Below are 14,878 nucleotides of genomic sequence, written 5' to 3' on the forward strand. Positions count from 1 at the left end.
GCTCTTCTGGCTTTCATAGTCTCTGGTGAAAAATCTGGTGTAATTCTGATAGGCTTGCCTTTATATGTTACTTGACCTTTTTCCCTTACCACTTTTAGTACTCTATCTTTATTTAGTGCATTTGTTGTTCTGATTATTATGTGTTGGGAGGAATTTCTTTTCTGGTCCAGTCTATTTGGAGTTCTGTAGGCTTCTTGTATGTTCATGGACATCTCTTTCTTTAGGTTTGGGAAGTTTTCTTCTATAATTTTGTTGAAGATATTTGCCGGTCCTTTGAGTTGAAAATCTTCATTCTCATCTACTCCTATTATCCGTAGGTTTGGTCTTCTCATTGTGTCCTGGATTTCCTGGATGTTTTGAGTTAGGATCTTTTTGCATTTTCCATTTTCTTTGATTGTTGTGCCGATGTTCTCTATGGAATCTTTTGCACCTGAGATTCTCTCTTCCATCTCTTGTATTCTGTTGCTGATGCTCTCATCTATGGTTCCAGATTTCTTTCCTAGGGTTTCTATCTCCAGCGTTGCCTCACTTTGGGTTTTCTTTATTGTGTCTACTTCCCTTTTTAGGTGTTGGATGGTATTATTCAATTCTATGACCTGTTTGGTTGTGTTTTCCTGCAATTCTTTAAGGGATTTTTGTGCTTCCTCTTTAATGTCTTCTACCTGTTTAGCAGTGTTCTCCTGTATTTCTTTAAGTGAGTTATTAAAGTCCTTCTTGATGTCCTCTACCATCATCATGAGATATGCTTTTAAATATGCTTTTAAAGGTCTAGCTTTTCAGGTGTGTTGGGGTGCCCTGGACTGGGCGAAGTGGGAGTGCTGGGTTCTGATGATGGTGAGTGGTCTTGGTTTCTGTTAGTAAGATTCTTACATTTACCTTTCACCATCTGGTAATCTCTGGAGTTAGTTGTTATAATTGTTTAGAGATTGTTCCTCTGGTGATTCTGTTACCCTCTATCAGCAGACCTGGGAGACTAGCTCTCTCCTCTGAGTTTCACTGGTCAGAGCACTCTCTGCAGGCAAGCTCTCCTCTTACAGGATAGGTGCACAGATATCTGGCATTCGGACCTCCCTCCTGGCCGAAGATGAAGGCCCAAAACAGGACCTTTCCCAGAAGCTGTGTTGCTTTGGCCTGTCACAGAAGCTGTTAGCTTCTGTAGTGCACACTCTCACCTGTGCAGACTACTTTCTTCGGAGTCCCAGAACCAAGATGGCTCTGCCGATTCTGGAGCAAAAGCCTCCTGGGCCGGGCGGATACCTGTCCTCTGGCCGGGAAGGTGGTGGGATATCTGGAGCCCGAAAAGGGCGCTGCCTCAGAAGCTCTGTGGCTCCCGCCTGTCCCAGAAGCTGTTCGCTTCTGTGTGCCTGTTATCTTTTTTTTATATAAAGAAAATATTGCTTTAAGAACACATAAGTTCTTAAACTAAGTCTGACAAGTCTGACCTGACCAAACTGCTGGAAGAAACAGGTATTAAACACTATTAGTTATTTACTAGTGCCAGTATAATATTAAAAAACAACAACAACAAGTTAACTTGAGAATACAACATTTTTTTGAAACCTTTTTAGGTAAAAAATATAATGCATATTATGTGTGGAGAGAAATGTCCTTTGCCCTGAAACTCCTAATAGCTCTCATTATCAGTAAAAAGATTTTAGATTTGTGTAGATTTTCCTAAGAGGTTAAAAGAAAAAAAATCAACCAGGCTGGAGAGATGGCTCAGCAGTTAAGAGTTAGACTGCTAATAGTTAAGAATGTTCTTCCAAAGGTCCTACATTCAAATTCCAGCAACCATATGGTGGCTCACAGCCATCCATAATGAGATCTTATGCCCTCTTCTGAGGTGTCTGAAGACAGCCAGTGTACTTACTTACATATATATAGTAAATAAATCTTTTTTAAAAAATTAAAAAATCAGCCAAGTATTTTTTGTTTGTTTGTTTCTAAAATGCAGTACTAACAAGCACTTGTGACTACACATCAGCTCCTGGCTGATAGCTAGTGCTCAATAAATGTTTGCTCAATTAAACCGTCAAATATGGCGCCAGAGAGATGACTTGCAGGTTCCACCCAAACACAACAACCTGAGTTTGATTCCACACAATGGAAGGCAAGCACCAGCTTCCATAGTCATCCTCCGACCTCCAACTGCGTACCATGGCATCCCCACCAAAATCAATAAGTAATCATACAAACACAAATAGTCAAAAGCATACCTAATACAATTATAACCAGGGGCTAAACTTACCCTGAAGCAGGGGACTCAGTATAGGAACATTAAGGGTGTAATTAGTGCTGCAGAGTTCAAGCTCAAGTTGACCTAACTTTCTAACTTTCTGAAATGATTAGCATTTTAAAAACACATGAAAAAAAGTCACCTGGTGCTAGCTGGTGATGATCAGACACATAAGACCCTTAACACCTCATAAGCATGATGCACAGTGTGTGTGTCTTTGTGTGTGTGTGTGTGTGTGTCTGCCTGTCTGTCTGTCTGTCTGTCTGTGTGTATCTGTATCTCTGTGTAGTCTGAGTATGTCTGTGTATGTCTGTGTCTCTGTGTGGTTGTGTATGTCTGTGTGTGTTTGTGTCTCTGTGTGGTGTGTTTCTGTGTCTGTGTGTGTTTCTGTGTTTGTGTGTGGTGTGTAGTATGTGTATGTGTCTGTGTGTGGTGTTTGGTATGTGTCTGTGTGTGGTGTCTGATATGTGTCTGTGTGTGTGTATTTGTGTGTCTGTGTGTGAATCTGCACTCTGCTTTTCTAAGTGCTTGTTATGGCTCCAATGATAGAAGCTGCCAACACATGCCTGGAAACCACAAATTGATGTACTTATATTATGGATCCTAAATTGCCTTTCTTACTACAGGGTAATTATGCAGGAAACATATCCCATGCACTTACCAATTGAGCATCACAGGTCTCGGGCTGCATTCGCCACCAGCTCCTCAGATGACAAAGCAAAGGCAGGATAGTATTCTAAGAGACACCAAAACCATCTCCCACTGTGAGGTTAGTGAATTGACCCAGCTCAGTTTTAGCACTTTAAGTCCTGCCAAACACCTCCACTAAGGGACTGCAGAGTAAAGGTGTCAGACTAAACATATACATTTATTTTTGGAACCTTTCTGAAACGTCAGTTAAAAACATGAAACATATTTGTTTTGGGACAGTGTATATTATATAGCCCAGACTGGCTTTCAACTTGCTATATAACCAAGGATAGCCTTGAACCTCTGACCACCATGCCTCCATCTTCCTGGATCTGGAATTACCAGCATTGGCCAACGCATCCAGTTTTTATTCGGTGCTGTGGTTTGAAACCAGGGTTTTGAACATGCTGGGCAAGCACTCTACCAACTGACAGCCCTTTGTGGTGGTTTAAATAGGTATGATCCCCATAGACTCATGTTTGAATGCTTGGTCCATAGGGAGTGGCTCTATTAGGAGGTGTGGCCTTATTGGAGTAGGTGTGGCTTTGTTGGAGGAAGTGTGTCAGTATGGGAGCAGGCTTTAAGGTCTCAGAAGCTCAAGCCCAGGCTCAGTGGCTCAGTCTCTTCCTGCTGCCTGCCAATCCAGATTTAGAACTCTAGCACCATGTCTGTCTGACCACGACCATGCTTCCCACCATTATGATAACTGCAAGCCAGACCCAATTAAATGTTTCCTTTATAAGAGTTGCCATGGTCATGGTGTCTCTTCACAGCACTAGAAACCCTAAGACAAAAGTTGGTACCAGGGACTGGGGCTGTGCTACGATAGATCTAACCATGCTTTGTTTGGAGGAATGTGGATCTTAGAGCTTTGGATTAGAAAAGCAGTGCGATGCGTTAGTTTTGGCTTCATGGGTCATAGCACTAGGAACACGGAAGACAGTGGTGCTGAAAGTGATTTGAGCTGTGGCCTGGCTCAGGAGATTTCAGAGGAGAAGAATTTTAGTAGTGGCTTAGAGATTTTTCTTTTGATATTTTGGCAATATGTGGCTGGTTTTAGCCCTTATCTGAAAAGTCTACCTGAGGCTAAATTGAAGAGTTTTCATCAATGGCATTGGCAGAGGAAATTTCAAAACAACCTAGTATTTACTCTGTTTTGTGGTTATTAGTGTTCACTCTTACAAAGATTTATAGTTTATAAAAGCAAGCTGAGCAAGTTAAAAAAAAAAACACAAAATGTTCAGGATAAAGGGGGCACCAGGAAGTGGAATGGAGCTAAATCCTGTGTTCAAGGTGGAGTTGTGGCAACCCCAGAGAAAGTCAGAGACAAAAAAGAGGCAATAATTGCTTTCTATCTTTTTTTCCTTTTATTGGATATTTTCTTTTCTTTTCTTGTTTTGTTTTGTTTTGTTTTTGTTTGTTTGTTTTTGTGTGTGGTTTTTTTTTTTTTTTTTTTTTTTTTTTTGGTTTTTCAAGACAGGGTTTCTCTGTATAGCTCTGGCTGTCCTGGAACTCACTCTGTAGGCCAGGGTGGCCTCAAACTCAGAAATCCACTTGCCTCTGCCTCCCAAGTGCTGGGATCAAAGGCATGTGCCACCGCAGCCCAACTTTTTTTTGGTGATATTTTCTTTATTTACATTTCAAATGTTATCCTCTTTCTCTTCCAGAAAGCCCCTCCCTCCTCCCCCTACCTCTATGAGAGTGCTCCCCCACCCACTCCCCCACCCACTCCCCCACCCACTCCCAGCTTCCAGACCTATTCCCCTACACTGGGGCATCGAACCTCATCAGGCCCAAGGGTTGCTCCTCCCACTGATATCCAATAAGGCCATCTTCTGCCACATATGCGGCTGGAGCCATGGGTCCCTCTATTTGTGTACTATTTGGTTAGTGATCCAGTTTCTGGGAGTGACCAGGGGTCTGGTCAGTTGACACTGTTGCTCCCCTTACAGGACTGCAAACCCCCTCAGCTCCTTCAGTCTCTTCTCCAACTCCTCCATCAGGGACCCTGTGCTCAGTCCAATGGTTGGCACTAGCATCTGCCTCTTTATTTGTCAGGCTCTGGCAGAGCCTCTCAGGAGACAGCCATAACAGGCTCCCATCAGCAAGCTCTTCTTGGCAACCACAATAGGGTCCAGATTTGATGACTGTATATGGAATGGATCAGATGGGGCAGTCTCTGGATGGCCTTTCCTTCACTCTCTGCTCCACACTTTGTCTCCATATTTCATCCTGTGTGTATTTTGTTCCCCCTTCAAAGAAGCACTGAAACATCCACACTTTGTTCTTGAGCTTCCCTCCTCTTGAGCTTCATATGGTCTGTGAATTGTATCTTGGGTATTCCGAAATTTTGGGCTAATATCCACTTATCAGTGAGTGCATACCTTGAGTGTTCTTTTGTGACTGGGTTACCTCACTCAGGATGATATTTTCAAGTTCCATCCATTTGCCTGCGAATTTCATGAAGTCATTGTTTTTAATAGCAGAGTAGTATTCCATTGTGTAAATGCACCACATTTTCTGTATCCATTCCTCTAGATTGACATCTGGTTTGTTTCCAGCTTCTGGAATATATATATATATATATTACAGGATATAGCTATGAACATATGAACATAATGGAGATAGTGGAGCATGTGTCCTTATTACATGATGTTGGTTCATCTTCTGGGTATATGCCCAGGAGTGATACAACTGGGTCCTCAGGTCGTACTATGTTCAATTTTCTGAGGAACTGTCAGACTGTTTTCCAGAGTGGTTGTACCAGTTTGCATTCCCACCAGCAATGGAGAAGTGTTTCTCTTTCTCCACATCCTCGCCAGCTTCTGCTGTCACCTGAGTTTTTGATCTTAGCCATTCTGACTGGTGTGGAATCTCAGGGTCATTCTAATTTGCATTTCCCTGATGACTAAGAATGTTGAACATTTCTTTAGGTGCTCCTCTGCCATTCGAGTTTCCTTACTTGAGAATTCTCTGTTTAGCTCTGTTCCCCATTTTTAAAATAGGGTTATTTGGTTCTCTGGAGTATAACTTTTTGAGTTCTTTGTATATATTGGATATTAGCCCTCTATCAGATGTAGGACTGGTAAAGATCTTTTCCCAATCTGTTGGCTGCTGTTTTGTCCTATTGAGAGTGTCCTTTGCTTTATAAAAGCTTTCCAATTTTATAAGGTCCCATTTGTTGATTCTTGACCTTAGAGCATAAACCATTGGTGTTCTGTTCAGGAACTTTTCCCCTGTGCCCATAAGCTTTGTATAGGGAGATAAGAGTGGATCAATTCCCATTCTTCTACATGTTGACCACCAGTTGTGCCAGCACCATTTGGTGAAAATACTGTCTTTTTTTTCCACTGGACGGTTTTAGCTCCTTTGTCAAAGATCAAGTGACCATAGGTGTGTAGGTTCATTTCTGGGTCTTCAGTTCTATTCCATTGATCTACCTGCCTGTCTCTGTACCAATACCATGCAATTTTTATCACTATTGTTCTGTAGTACAGCTTGAGGTCAGGCATGGTGATTCCCCCAGAAGTTCTTTTATTGTTGAGAATAGTTTTCCCTATCCTGGGTTTTTTGTTATTCCAAATGAATTTGAGAATTGCTCTTTTTGTTTGTTTGTTTTTTGGTTTGGTTTGGTTTTTTTTTGTTTTGGTTTGGTTTGGTTTTTTGTTTTTTGAGACAGGGTTTCTCTGTATAGGTCCAGCTGTCCTGGAACTCACTCTGTAGTCCAGGGTGGCCTCAAACTCAGCAATCCACCTGCCTCTGCCTCCCAAGTGCTGGGATTAAAGGCGTGTGCCACCACTGCCTGGCCAAGAATTGCTCTTTCTAACTCTACAAAGAATTGAGTTGGAAGACAATAATTTTTTAAAAGAAGACCAATCAATAACAAATGCTTCTTAAAGAAAACTCACATTCATAGTCCATCATGTGAAAGGCAGATCAAGGACCAAAAAGACTAAATCAATCAATCAATCAATCAATCAATCAATAAAAGATGGCAAAACATCAATAAGAAAATTCACCTCAAATGAAAGATACATAGTTTCATGTTGAAAGTCCCACAGTGCCTACAAGCAGGAGACAGCTGCCCCCACCCCCACCTCCACCCCCACCCCCACCCCCACCCCCCAACACACACACAGGATCACACATGAGGGAAGGAAGGTATTCTAGGAAGAAGGTAAGCAAGCACTGTGAGGGAGCAGAGGGCTCTCCAAGGTTCCAGATGCTCTTGCTCTAGTTTTTGTGTGGTGCTGGGGATCAAACCCATGGCCTTGAACATGCTAGGCAAGTACTCTACCTGTAAGCTACAACTCCAGACCTTCAAGCATTGACAAAAGCCAAAGAAGGCCTGGCCAGTAGGGTAATTTGAGGAAAGGCCTGAGAACATAGGTAAAGAGTTTCTAGAAATCATATGCTACTGGGAAACTCATCAGCCAAGCTGAGCACAACGTAGAAATCACCAAGGCAGGACACTACCATGCTTGGCTTGACTACCTAGAGGCCAGATACAGGACCTCTGAGGTGAGAATTACAGCTGAGGGGAGAGTGAGACAAAGGGAGAGGACGGAACACAGGACACTCAGTAGAACCCAAAACAACCTAACGTGTGTGTATGCATGCCTGGGGGATAGACACATATATGTAGATGCATATGCATGCTTTTTAAACTTGGGTGTTTGTTGTTTGTTTCATTTTGTATGTATATATGTGTGTGTACATGTCCTGGAACCCACAAGCAGGCTAGATGGACTGGACAGTGAGGCCTAGTGATCTACCTGTCTCCATCTACCTAAAATTACAAATGTTCAACACAACACCTAGCCTTCCCCCACCCCCTATATAAGTTCTGGGAATCAAACTCAAGCCTCAAGCATTTTCTCAACTGAGCCATTATACATACATACATATATATATTATATATATATATAATGCAGGGGCTGGGGCTAAGTTCTGAAAGTAGATAACGTACTTGCTCAATGTGCATATGGCTGATGCAGTGGGAGTGGACAATATCTGGACATGCTCTGAAAACAGAGCAGGGTTTGCTGACACTTAGGTAGGACACAGGAGAGAGAGAGGAAGTCGCACCACTTATCACAAAGGGGAAGGCTACAGGAGGGCCAGGTTTAGACAGATAGACAAGATCTCAGTGGTATGTGACTCAAGCTTAAAAGCTGTGAGAGAGATGATGTCGTCAAGGAGTGAGCGAATGAGAAGTGTCAGGACCCACCAAAGACATCAGGGGACTAACAACAGTTATTCCAGTGAGGGGCTGGAGGTTAAAGCTGACACAGATCAGCCCTTGTCCGAATGAGCAGGACAAAACAAAATACTCCTGAATTCAGGTCAAAGAGGAGCCATGACCTGGGGGTGATAAGGGAAGGAGGGAGCAAAAGCATGTTTGTTTTCAATTTTCATTTATTTCATTTATATTATCATTTTTTAAAAAAAATTGAGAATCCCCTTTCTATTTTCTGGATGTTACTGGCATTTTTTTAAATCTTATTTCATATCTGCGGTGTCTTGACCTTCTTAGCTCTTTGAAGATTTTGAAGATTTAAAAAAAAAATGTTTCTTTTCTGTTTTTAAGTTCTTTTCCCTGCAGGTTCATTTGTATCCTTCAAGGTGTCTTGTTCTTGATTTTCTGGCTCTCCATCTTTTAGATTAAGGGCTTTCCTAAGTGTCTAATTTTAGGTGAGAGTGAGGTGTTAACTAGCCACACCTGGCTTAAATTTCAGTTTTTAATTTTACAAGTATGCCTCCATATATGCAAGTGCACCACATGGGTGCACTGTTTGAGGAGTTACACTTGGGAGCCACATCTGAGTGCCATCAGCTAAACCAAGAGCTGCAAGTTCTGTTAACCACTGAGTCTTGTCTGCAGCCACCCCAGAGCTTGTCTTAAGAGAGATGACAGCAAATGTCTACGGTGATGGAGTGACCCTGAGGAGTTTGTGACACTACACAGGAAGGGAAAGTATTGTCTGGAGTATTGTTCTCTAGTAGGCAAGGGCTCAAAGCATCTAGCAGCCAAGGAATGGGTAGACTCAAAGGAGGAGAGCAGAGATGACTGGTACTAACAGGGGCTCGGTGTTATGCTCAGAGGTGGGAACCTGTGGAAAGCCCTTACGACTTCCACTTGATCAGATGCAAAGTCACTCTGGTAAGGAAGGAAGAGATGGATGCTGCAGACTTGAAGACGGAAGAGACTGTGAAACAACCACAAGGCAAATGAATCAGTGAGCCAGAGCAGTGGAGCATGACTATGCCATGGCTGCGGCATGACTGTGGCATGACTGTGGCATGACTATGGCATGGCTGCGGCATGGCTGTGGCATGGCTGTGGCATAGCTGTGGCCTAGCTTATCTGAGCTCTGAGGACAACAGTGTAGCTGGTCTTTCCAGGCACAAATGATCACACAGGTGGTGGCAGTAAACCAGTGAAAACAAGGAATGGACTGGCCTAAACCAGCATGATAAAGAAGAAAAACTGCTGAATATATTTTTAGGGGGAAAAAATACAACGGCCCATGGACTTCCCACTGATTACAGAGAGAAATGAAACCATGAGGGTCATAAGGGATATTAAACAAGAAGTACAGTTCATTAGCTTTTGCCAAAACAGGAGGCTCATTAGTTATTGTCAAAACAGGATTAAAAGCCAGCAAGATGGCTTGATGGACAAAGGTATTTGAAGCCCATACTGACATGAGTTCAATCCCTTGGCTGATGATGTGAGTTTGATGCCTAAGATCCACGTGTGTGGAAGGACTGCTGACTCTCCACCTGTAGTGTACAGTTCAAAGCCAGCCAAAGCTACATAATGAGTTCTAGACCAGCCAGAACTGCAGTGAGACCCTGTCTTAAAAAACAAAAACAAAGTGAAAGTTCAGACCAACCAGACCTTAAGCAAGACCTTATCTCAAAACAAAATAAAAAATTAAAACCCACAAATATAATTCGGTATATTATCTTAGCCACTTCAAATGTTTTGATGTCATACAGTCATCGTAATGTCAATACTGAATTTTAATTAATCCTGTCAAAATCACAACTATATTAGGAAACAGGAAGGCCAAGGGGAGAAAGCATCTGGTTGAGGAGATAGGTGTGAAGAGGAAGCTGCTCAGTGCAGCCAAGTGTGTGGAGGGGACCTGCAATCCCAGCCATTAGGCACTGGGGTTTGGGGGGCGGGGTAGGGCATGGAGAGGAGTATGGCCAGCCTGGGCTGCACAGAGTTCTAGGACAGCCTGGACTGCATGATAAGATTCTATCCCCTTTTACTCCCCAAAAAGGAAACCTTTGCTTTTATAATAATCAACAGGTAACAGCTAAAACTGAAGCATCAAGAAGTTGTTAGCAATTTATATAGATAGGTAGGTAGGTAGGTAGATAGATAGATAGATAGATAGATAGATAGATAGATAGATAGATAGACAGATGGTTACATACATACATACATACATACATACATACATACATGGAGATATCTGTGTAAGTATCAGCTAAAAGACTAACAACATCTCTGGGGAGAAGAAAACTGGAATAGAGTTGCTGGGTGTACCAGCTGCTTTCTGCTGCAATAAAACACTGACCAAATCCAATTTTGGGAGGAAAGGGTTTACTTGGCTCTCAGTTACAGTCCATCATTGAGGGAAGCTAAGGCAGGAGTGCAAGGCGGAATCTGGAGGCAGAGACTGAAGAGACCATAGAGGAGCGCTTCTTACTGGCTTGCTCCCATGGACTGCTCAACTGCCCATTCTGTACCTGACCAGAGATGGTACCTTCCACAGTGGGCTGGACTCTTCTTCACGTCTACCTGCCAATCTGATGGAGGCATGTCCTCTATTGGGGTTCCCTCTTCCCAAGTGACTCAAATTTGTGTCAAGTTGATAAAAAATAATCAGCACACAGGGAGGTAGGATATCTTCATTTATTATTTTTTCCCAGTGTTAGGAATGGGAGCCCAGACTTTATGCTCACTGGGCAAGTCCTGGTTCTTAAATAACAAGCCTTAAAGAACTCTTCGATTCTTTATCAGATACATAGCTGATTAAAAGTAAAACCCAAATAAAAAGGTGAATTGTTTAAACAGTCGATAATGACTCAACACCTAATTACTTCCTATGGGTTGACGAGATTCCTAAGAGCAAGGCGAAATGCTCACAATTTGTTTCCTCTCTCAGGAAGGATGCCATCTTGTTAACCGATGCTTTTGACTTCTCGGACCATTGTTTAAACTCTGCACTCGGCTGTTATGACGGACACGTCTACCAACGCCTGTTTGAGTGGGCTCAGAAGTCCCCAGCCAATACTCAGGTAGTGGAGTGAAACCCACTATAAATTATGTAAGACAGCCAAGAACAAGCAGTAAATACATCTCAGCGTTTCCCGTTGTAATCGAGTCTGCTTAGCTGAAAAATCACTCGGCATAGCACGTCTGTTTCAAATACTTCCGGAGAATACATAAAAGAAACCAGAGGTGTGGCCTGGCAGGAACTGAAATCAGCAAAATGCACAGCTCGGAACATGGAAAGGGCATTGAGAGAAAAGCTCATTTCTAAATCGTGGCTTGGCATACCCAAAGGCATATCCACACAGCAGCAAGCTGGCTTTCACATTAACAAAACTAAGATAAGTCACAGCAGTGCCCAAACCATCCTACTGCCAGCCTTTTAGCTCTGTTTTATGTAGATAAGTGCACATGTAGAGGTGATGGAGAAATGTGAGGTACTGCCATCAGTGGGCAGGAAAAGCACAGCCATCATAAGGGATAGTAATGAGACTGTCCTCAGAGGGAATACAAGAATGACAGCTATGCCAGCCTCACTGGGCAAATCTAAGACCAGCAGTGGGTATTGCACTTCGAATTCAGGAAGCCCATAGTGAGTAGCAGCTTTACACAGATAATCCCAATGAGGAGTCTAGCTATCTATAGACACACACACACAAGCTGTTCACAGCACTGAGTGTATTAGAATTTATAAAGCAGTGTTGTTCACATTGTGAAACTTTCTCTTTAGTCCAACTTCAGAAAGCTGTCGGAGAGCGCAATGAGAATACTCAGGCATTCACTAACACTTCGCCAGGTGTTGTTAGACAGCTTGTATTGTCACACATCAGAGCTTAGCTTAACTTTATTGTCTAAAGTCATAACTTTAGACAATGGCCTCCAGAATATAAGGCCAGTCCACCTCAGTCAAGCACCATCTACAAGCTGACATTGTTTTAGCTCAAAGAAACAGAAACCACTTCCTTACCCACTTACTACTCCTTACAGTGAAGCCACTTCTAGTGCATGACTCTAGACCTCTGCCTTTGCTAATGTTTAAATCCTGGCACAAAAGCAAAGCAGTTCTTCCCAAACCAGCCTACACCCCATGGTCTCGAGAGAGACTTGTGTCCTTGGGGACTCCATAGAACCATTGCCCCCTCACTGTCCACCTGTCTGCAAATGCAGAGACACACAGCCCAGACCTGTTTTATTGGCAGCACAGGAAAACATTCGTCTCCTCTAGATGCTTCCTGGTCACTAAAGGCTCAAGTGGGCTATCTTGTTTCTCTTCATTCTTAAAGTCTTTAGTCTGGAAACCATAGCAGGTTTGTAGAAATGAGATGTGCTACCCTACCTCGCTGACTGACTCTGTAAATTGATGATGCCCTTCATCCCGTTCCTTTAACTCTATTTCCTTCAACTTGACCAAGGACGGAGCTTCTTATGGCCCACATAATGACACAGAAGCAGCAGTGCATACTGATGCCACACACACTCATCAGCCTGCCTTACTTAAAAGTAACAGGTGCCACAGTATGGCTCTTACATGCACAGTTTAGGAAGGTGAGGTCACAAATGACTTTGACTTCATTTAGTCAAAATGATACTTGGTTGACTGCTAATATATAGCCACATGATCTTACACTTCCAGCTCCTTTGAAAAGCACCAAAAAATTTTAAAGTCTAAATAATTTTGATCTGCCATAATTCTGAGGTGCAGCAGACATTTTTATAATAGAAGAAGGTGTATTACAGATATTTTAGATAACTTAGCAAGCAGCTATGTTGAAACATGCTCTATAGACATGAAAGTACAAGTGGGATTATATTTCTCTGGTGTTCTGCCGGAAGTGATGTGCTACGTCCTACCCTGTATGTCTTAGCTCCACGGAGTCTTTCTGTGTGGAGTAGGTTGTGCTGAGCTTTCCCCCTACCCAGCATAACAGCTCCCCGAGTGTGTGTGTGTGTATATATATATATATATATATATATATATATATATATATATATATATATATATACATACATACATACATACTCTGTGATGCCTGCTTTTGGCTTTCTGATTGATGTAGAAAACTGCCACAGATGGCTCTCCCTCCTCAGGTGAAATCACATCCATGTGATTCCCTAAGGAACAAGGAGGAATCATCAGGGCCATTTCAAACCAAGGACCCTCCCCCTTTTTAGTGTTTGCCTAAGGGTCTTGTGTATTACAGGCTGGCCTCGAATTTCTACCCTCCAAATACCAGGATTACGTGTGTACATAGCCACACCCGGGCAAAAACTCTTTTCTCTCAATAATTCTATTGTAAAAACATGACCAAGGACTAGTGAGAAGTGTTAAGCACATCTGTTTCATCCATTCAAAGAATATTTACTGTGCAATGCTGGTAAGGAAGAAACAGTGGTGTAGACCTGTGTTAAGGACCTCATAGACTTACTGTAGATAAGCAAAAGGAAATAAACAAGAAGATAGCATGGAAGACTAGGGTTTAGCTATGAAGAAAAGAACTCGAGACACTGCATTAGAAAATAATAGGACCACTAGAATCAGAAACAAGACAAGGGTGTCAACTCTCTCCACATCTAGTCAATATAGGAAGTTTTGGCAGAGCAATAAGACAACTAAAGGAGATAAAGAGATACAAGTTGGAAAGGAAGAAGTCAAAGTGTCACTATTTGCAGTTGATGTGGTAGTATATATAACATCATACATATCATACGTATGACATGATAGTATATATAAGTGACCCTAAAAATTCTACCAGGAAACTCCTACAGCTGATAAACATCTTCAGCGAAGTAGCTGGGGGCCGGGGGGAGTAGCCTTCCTATATATAAATGATAAATGGGCTGAGAAGGAAATACTACTCAGCTGTTAAAAACGATGACATAATGAAATTTGCAGACAAATGGATGGAACTAGAAAAAAAAATCATCCTGAGTGAGGTACCCAGTGGATACTAGCTGTAAAGTCAACGACAATCACACTACAGTCCACAGACCTAGAAAGACTAAGTAACAAGAAGGGTGGGATGGGTGAAGTCTGAACTTCCCTGCGGGGGGGAGGGGGTTGGAGGGGAGGACAGGAATCAGAAGGGACAGGTTTCAGTTGGATAGAGGGACAGAGCACTGGGAGAAACAACTGGAATTGAGGGGGGGGGGATCTCAGGGATGAGCTAGAAACCTAACGCAATGGGAACTCCCGGGAATCTACAAGGTGACCTTAGCTAAGACTCCTAGCAATGGGGGATACAGAACCTGAACTGGTCATCTCCGATAACCAGGCAAGACTTCCAGTAGAGGGATTGGGACACCAGCCCAGCCACATAAGCTTCAACCTACAATTTGTCCTGCCTACAAGATGTGCTGGGGTAAAGTGGTACAGAAACTGTGGGAGTGGCCAGTAATTGGTCCAACCTGAGACTCATGCAACAAGAGGGAACCCAGTCCTGACACTGCTTGGAGGGCCAGGACCCAGAGGCTGGATAGCCCAGAGACCTAGGATAGAACCACATGACTGGAAAAAAATCTATGAAATAATGCCTAATGATATTCTGCTATATGCATAGATTGGTAATTGTCATCAGAGAGGCTTCATCCAGTAACTGATAGAAACATTAAGCAGAGCTCAGGAATCCTGCAGAAGCAGGGGAAAGGAAGGATTATAGGAG

At 42.7% G+C, this 14,878-nt stretch overlaps 1 protein-coding gene across 4 annotated transcripts in view; it reads left to right on the forward strand.

Annotated features, from left to right (window-relative positions):
- Acox2 (acyl-CoA oxidase 2) overlaps positions 1 to 14,878 on the forward strand; it is a 40,904-nt gene that overhangs the window by 24,925 nt on the left and 1,101 nt on the right. For all 4 annotated transcript variants that reach the window (XM_021181870.3, XM_021181868.3, XM_021181869.3 and 1 more), the window contains one exon: positions 11,113 to 11,245. In XM_021181870.3, the coding sequence (XP_021037529.1) occupies positions 11,113 to 11,245 (133 nt within the window). The remainder of the gene's footprint in view (positions 1 to 11,112; positions 11,246 to 14,878) is intronic.

The sequence above is a fragment of the Mus caroli genome, unplaced genomic scaffold (assembly GCF_978045245.1).
Source record: "Mus caroli unplaced genomic scaffold, Mus_caroli_1 scaffold_12, whole genome shotgun sequence".
NCBI classification, from domain to species: Eukaryota; Metazoa; Chordata; class Mammalia; order Rodentia; family Muridae; genus Mus; species Mus caroli.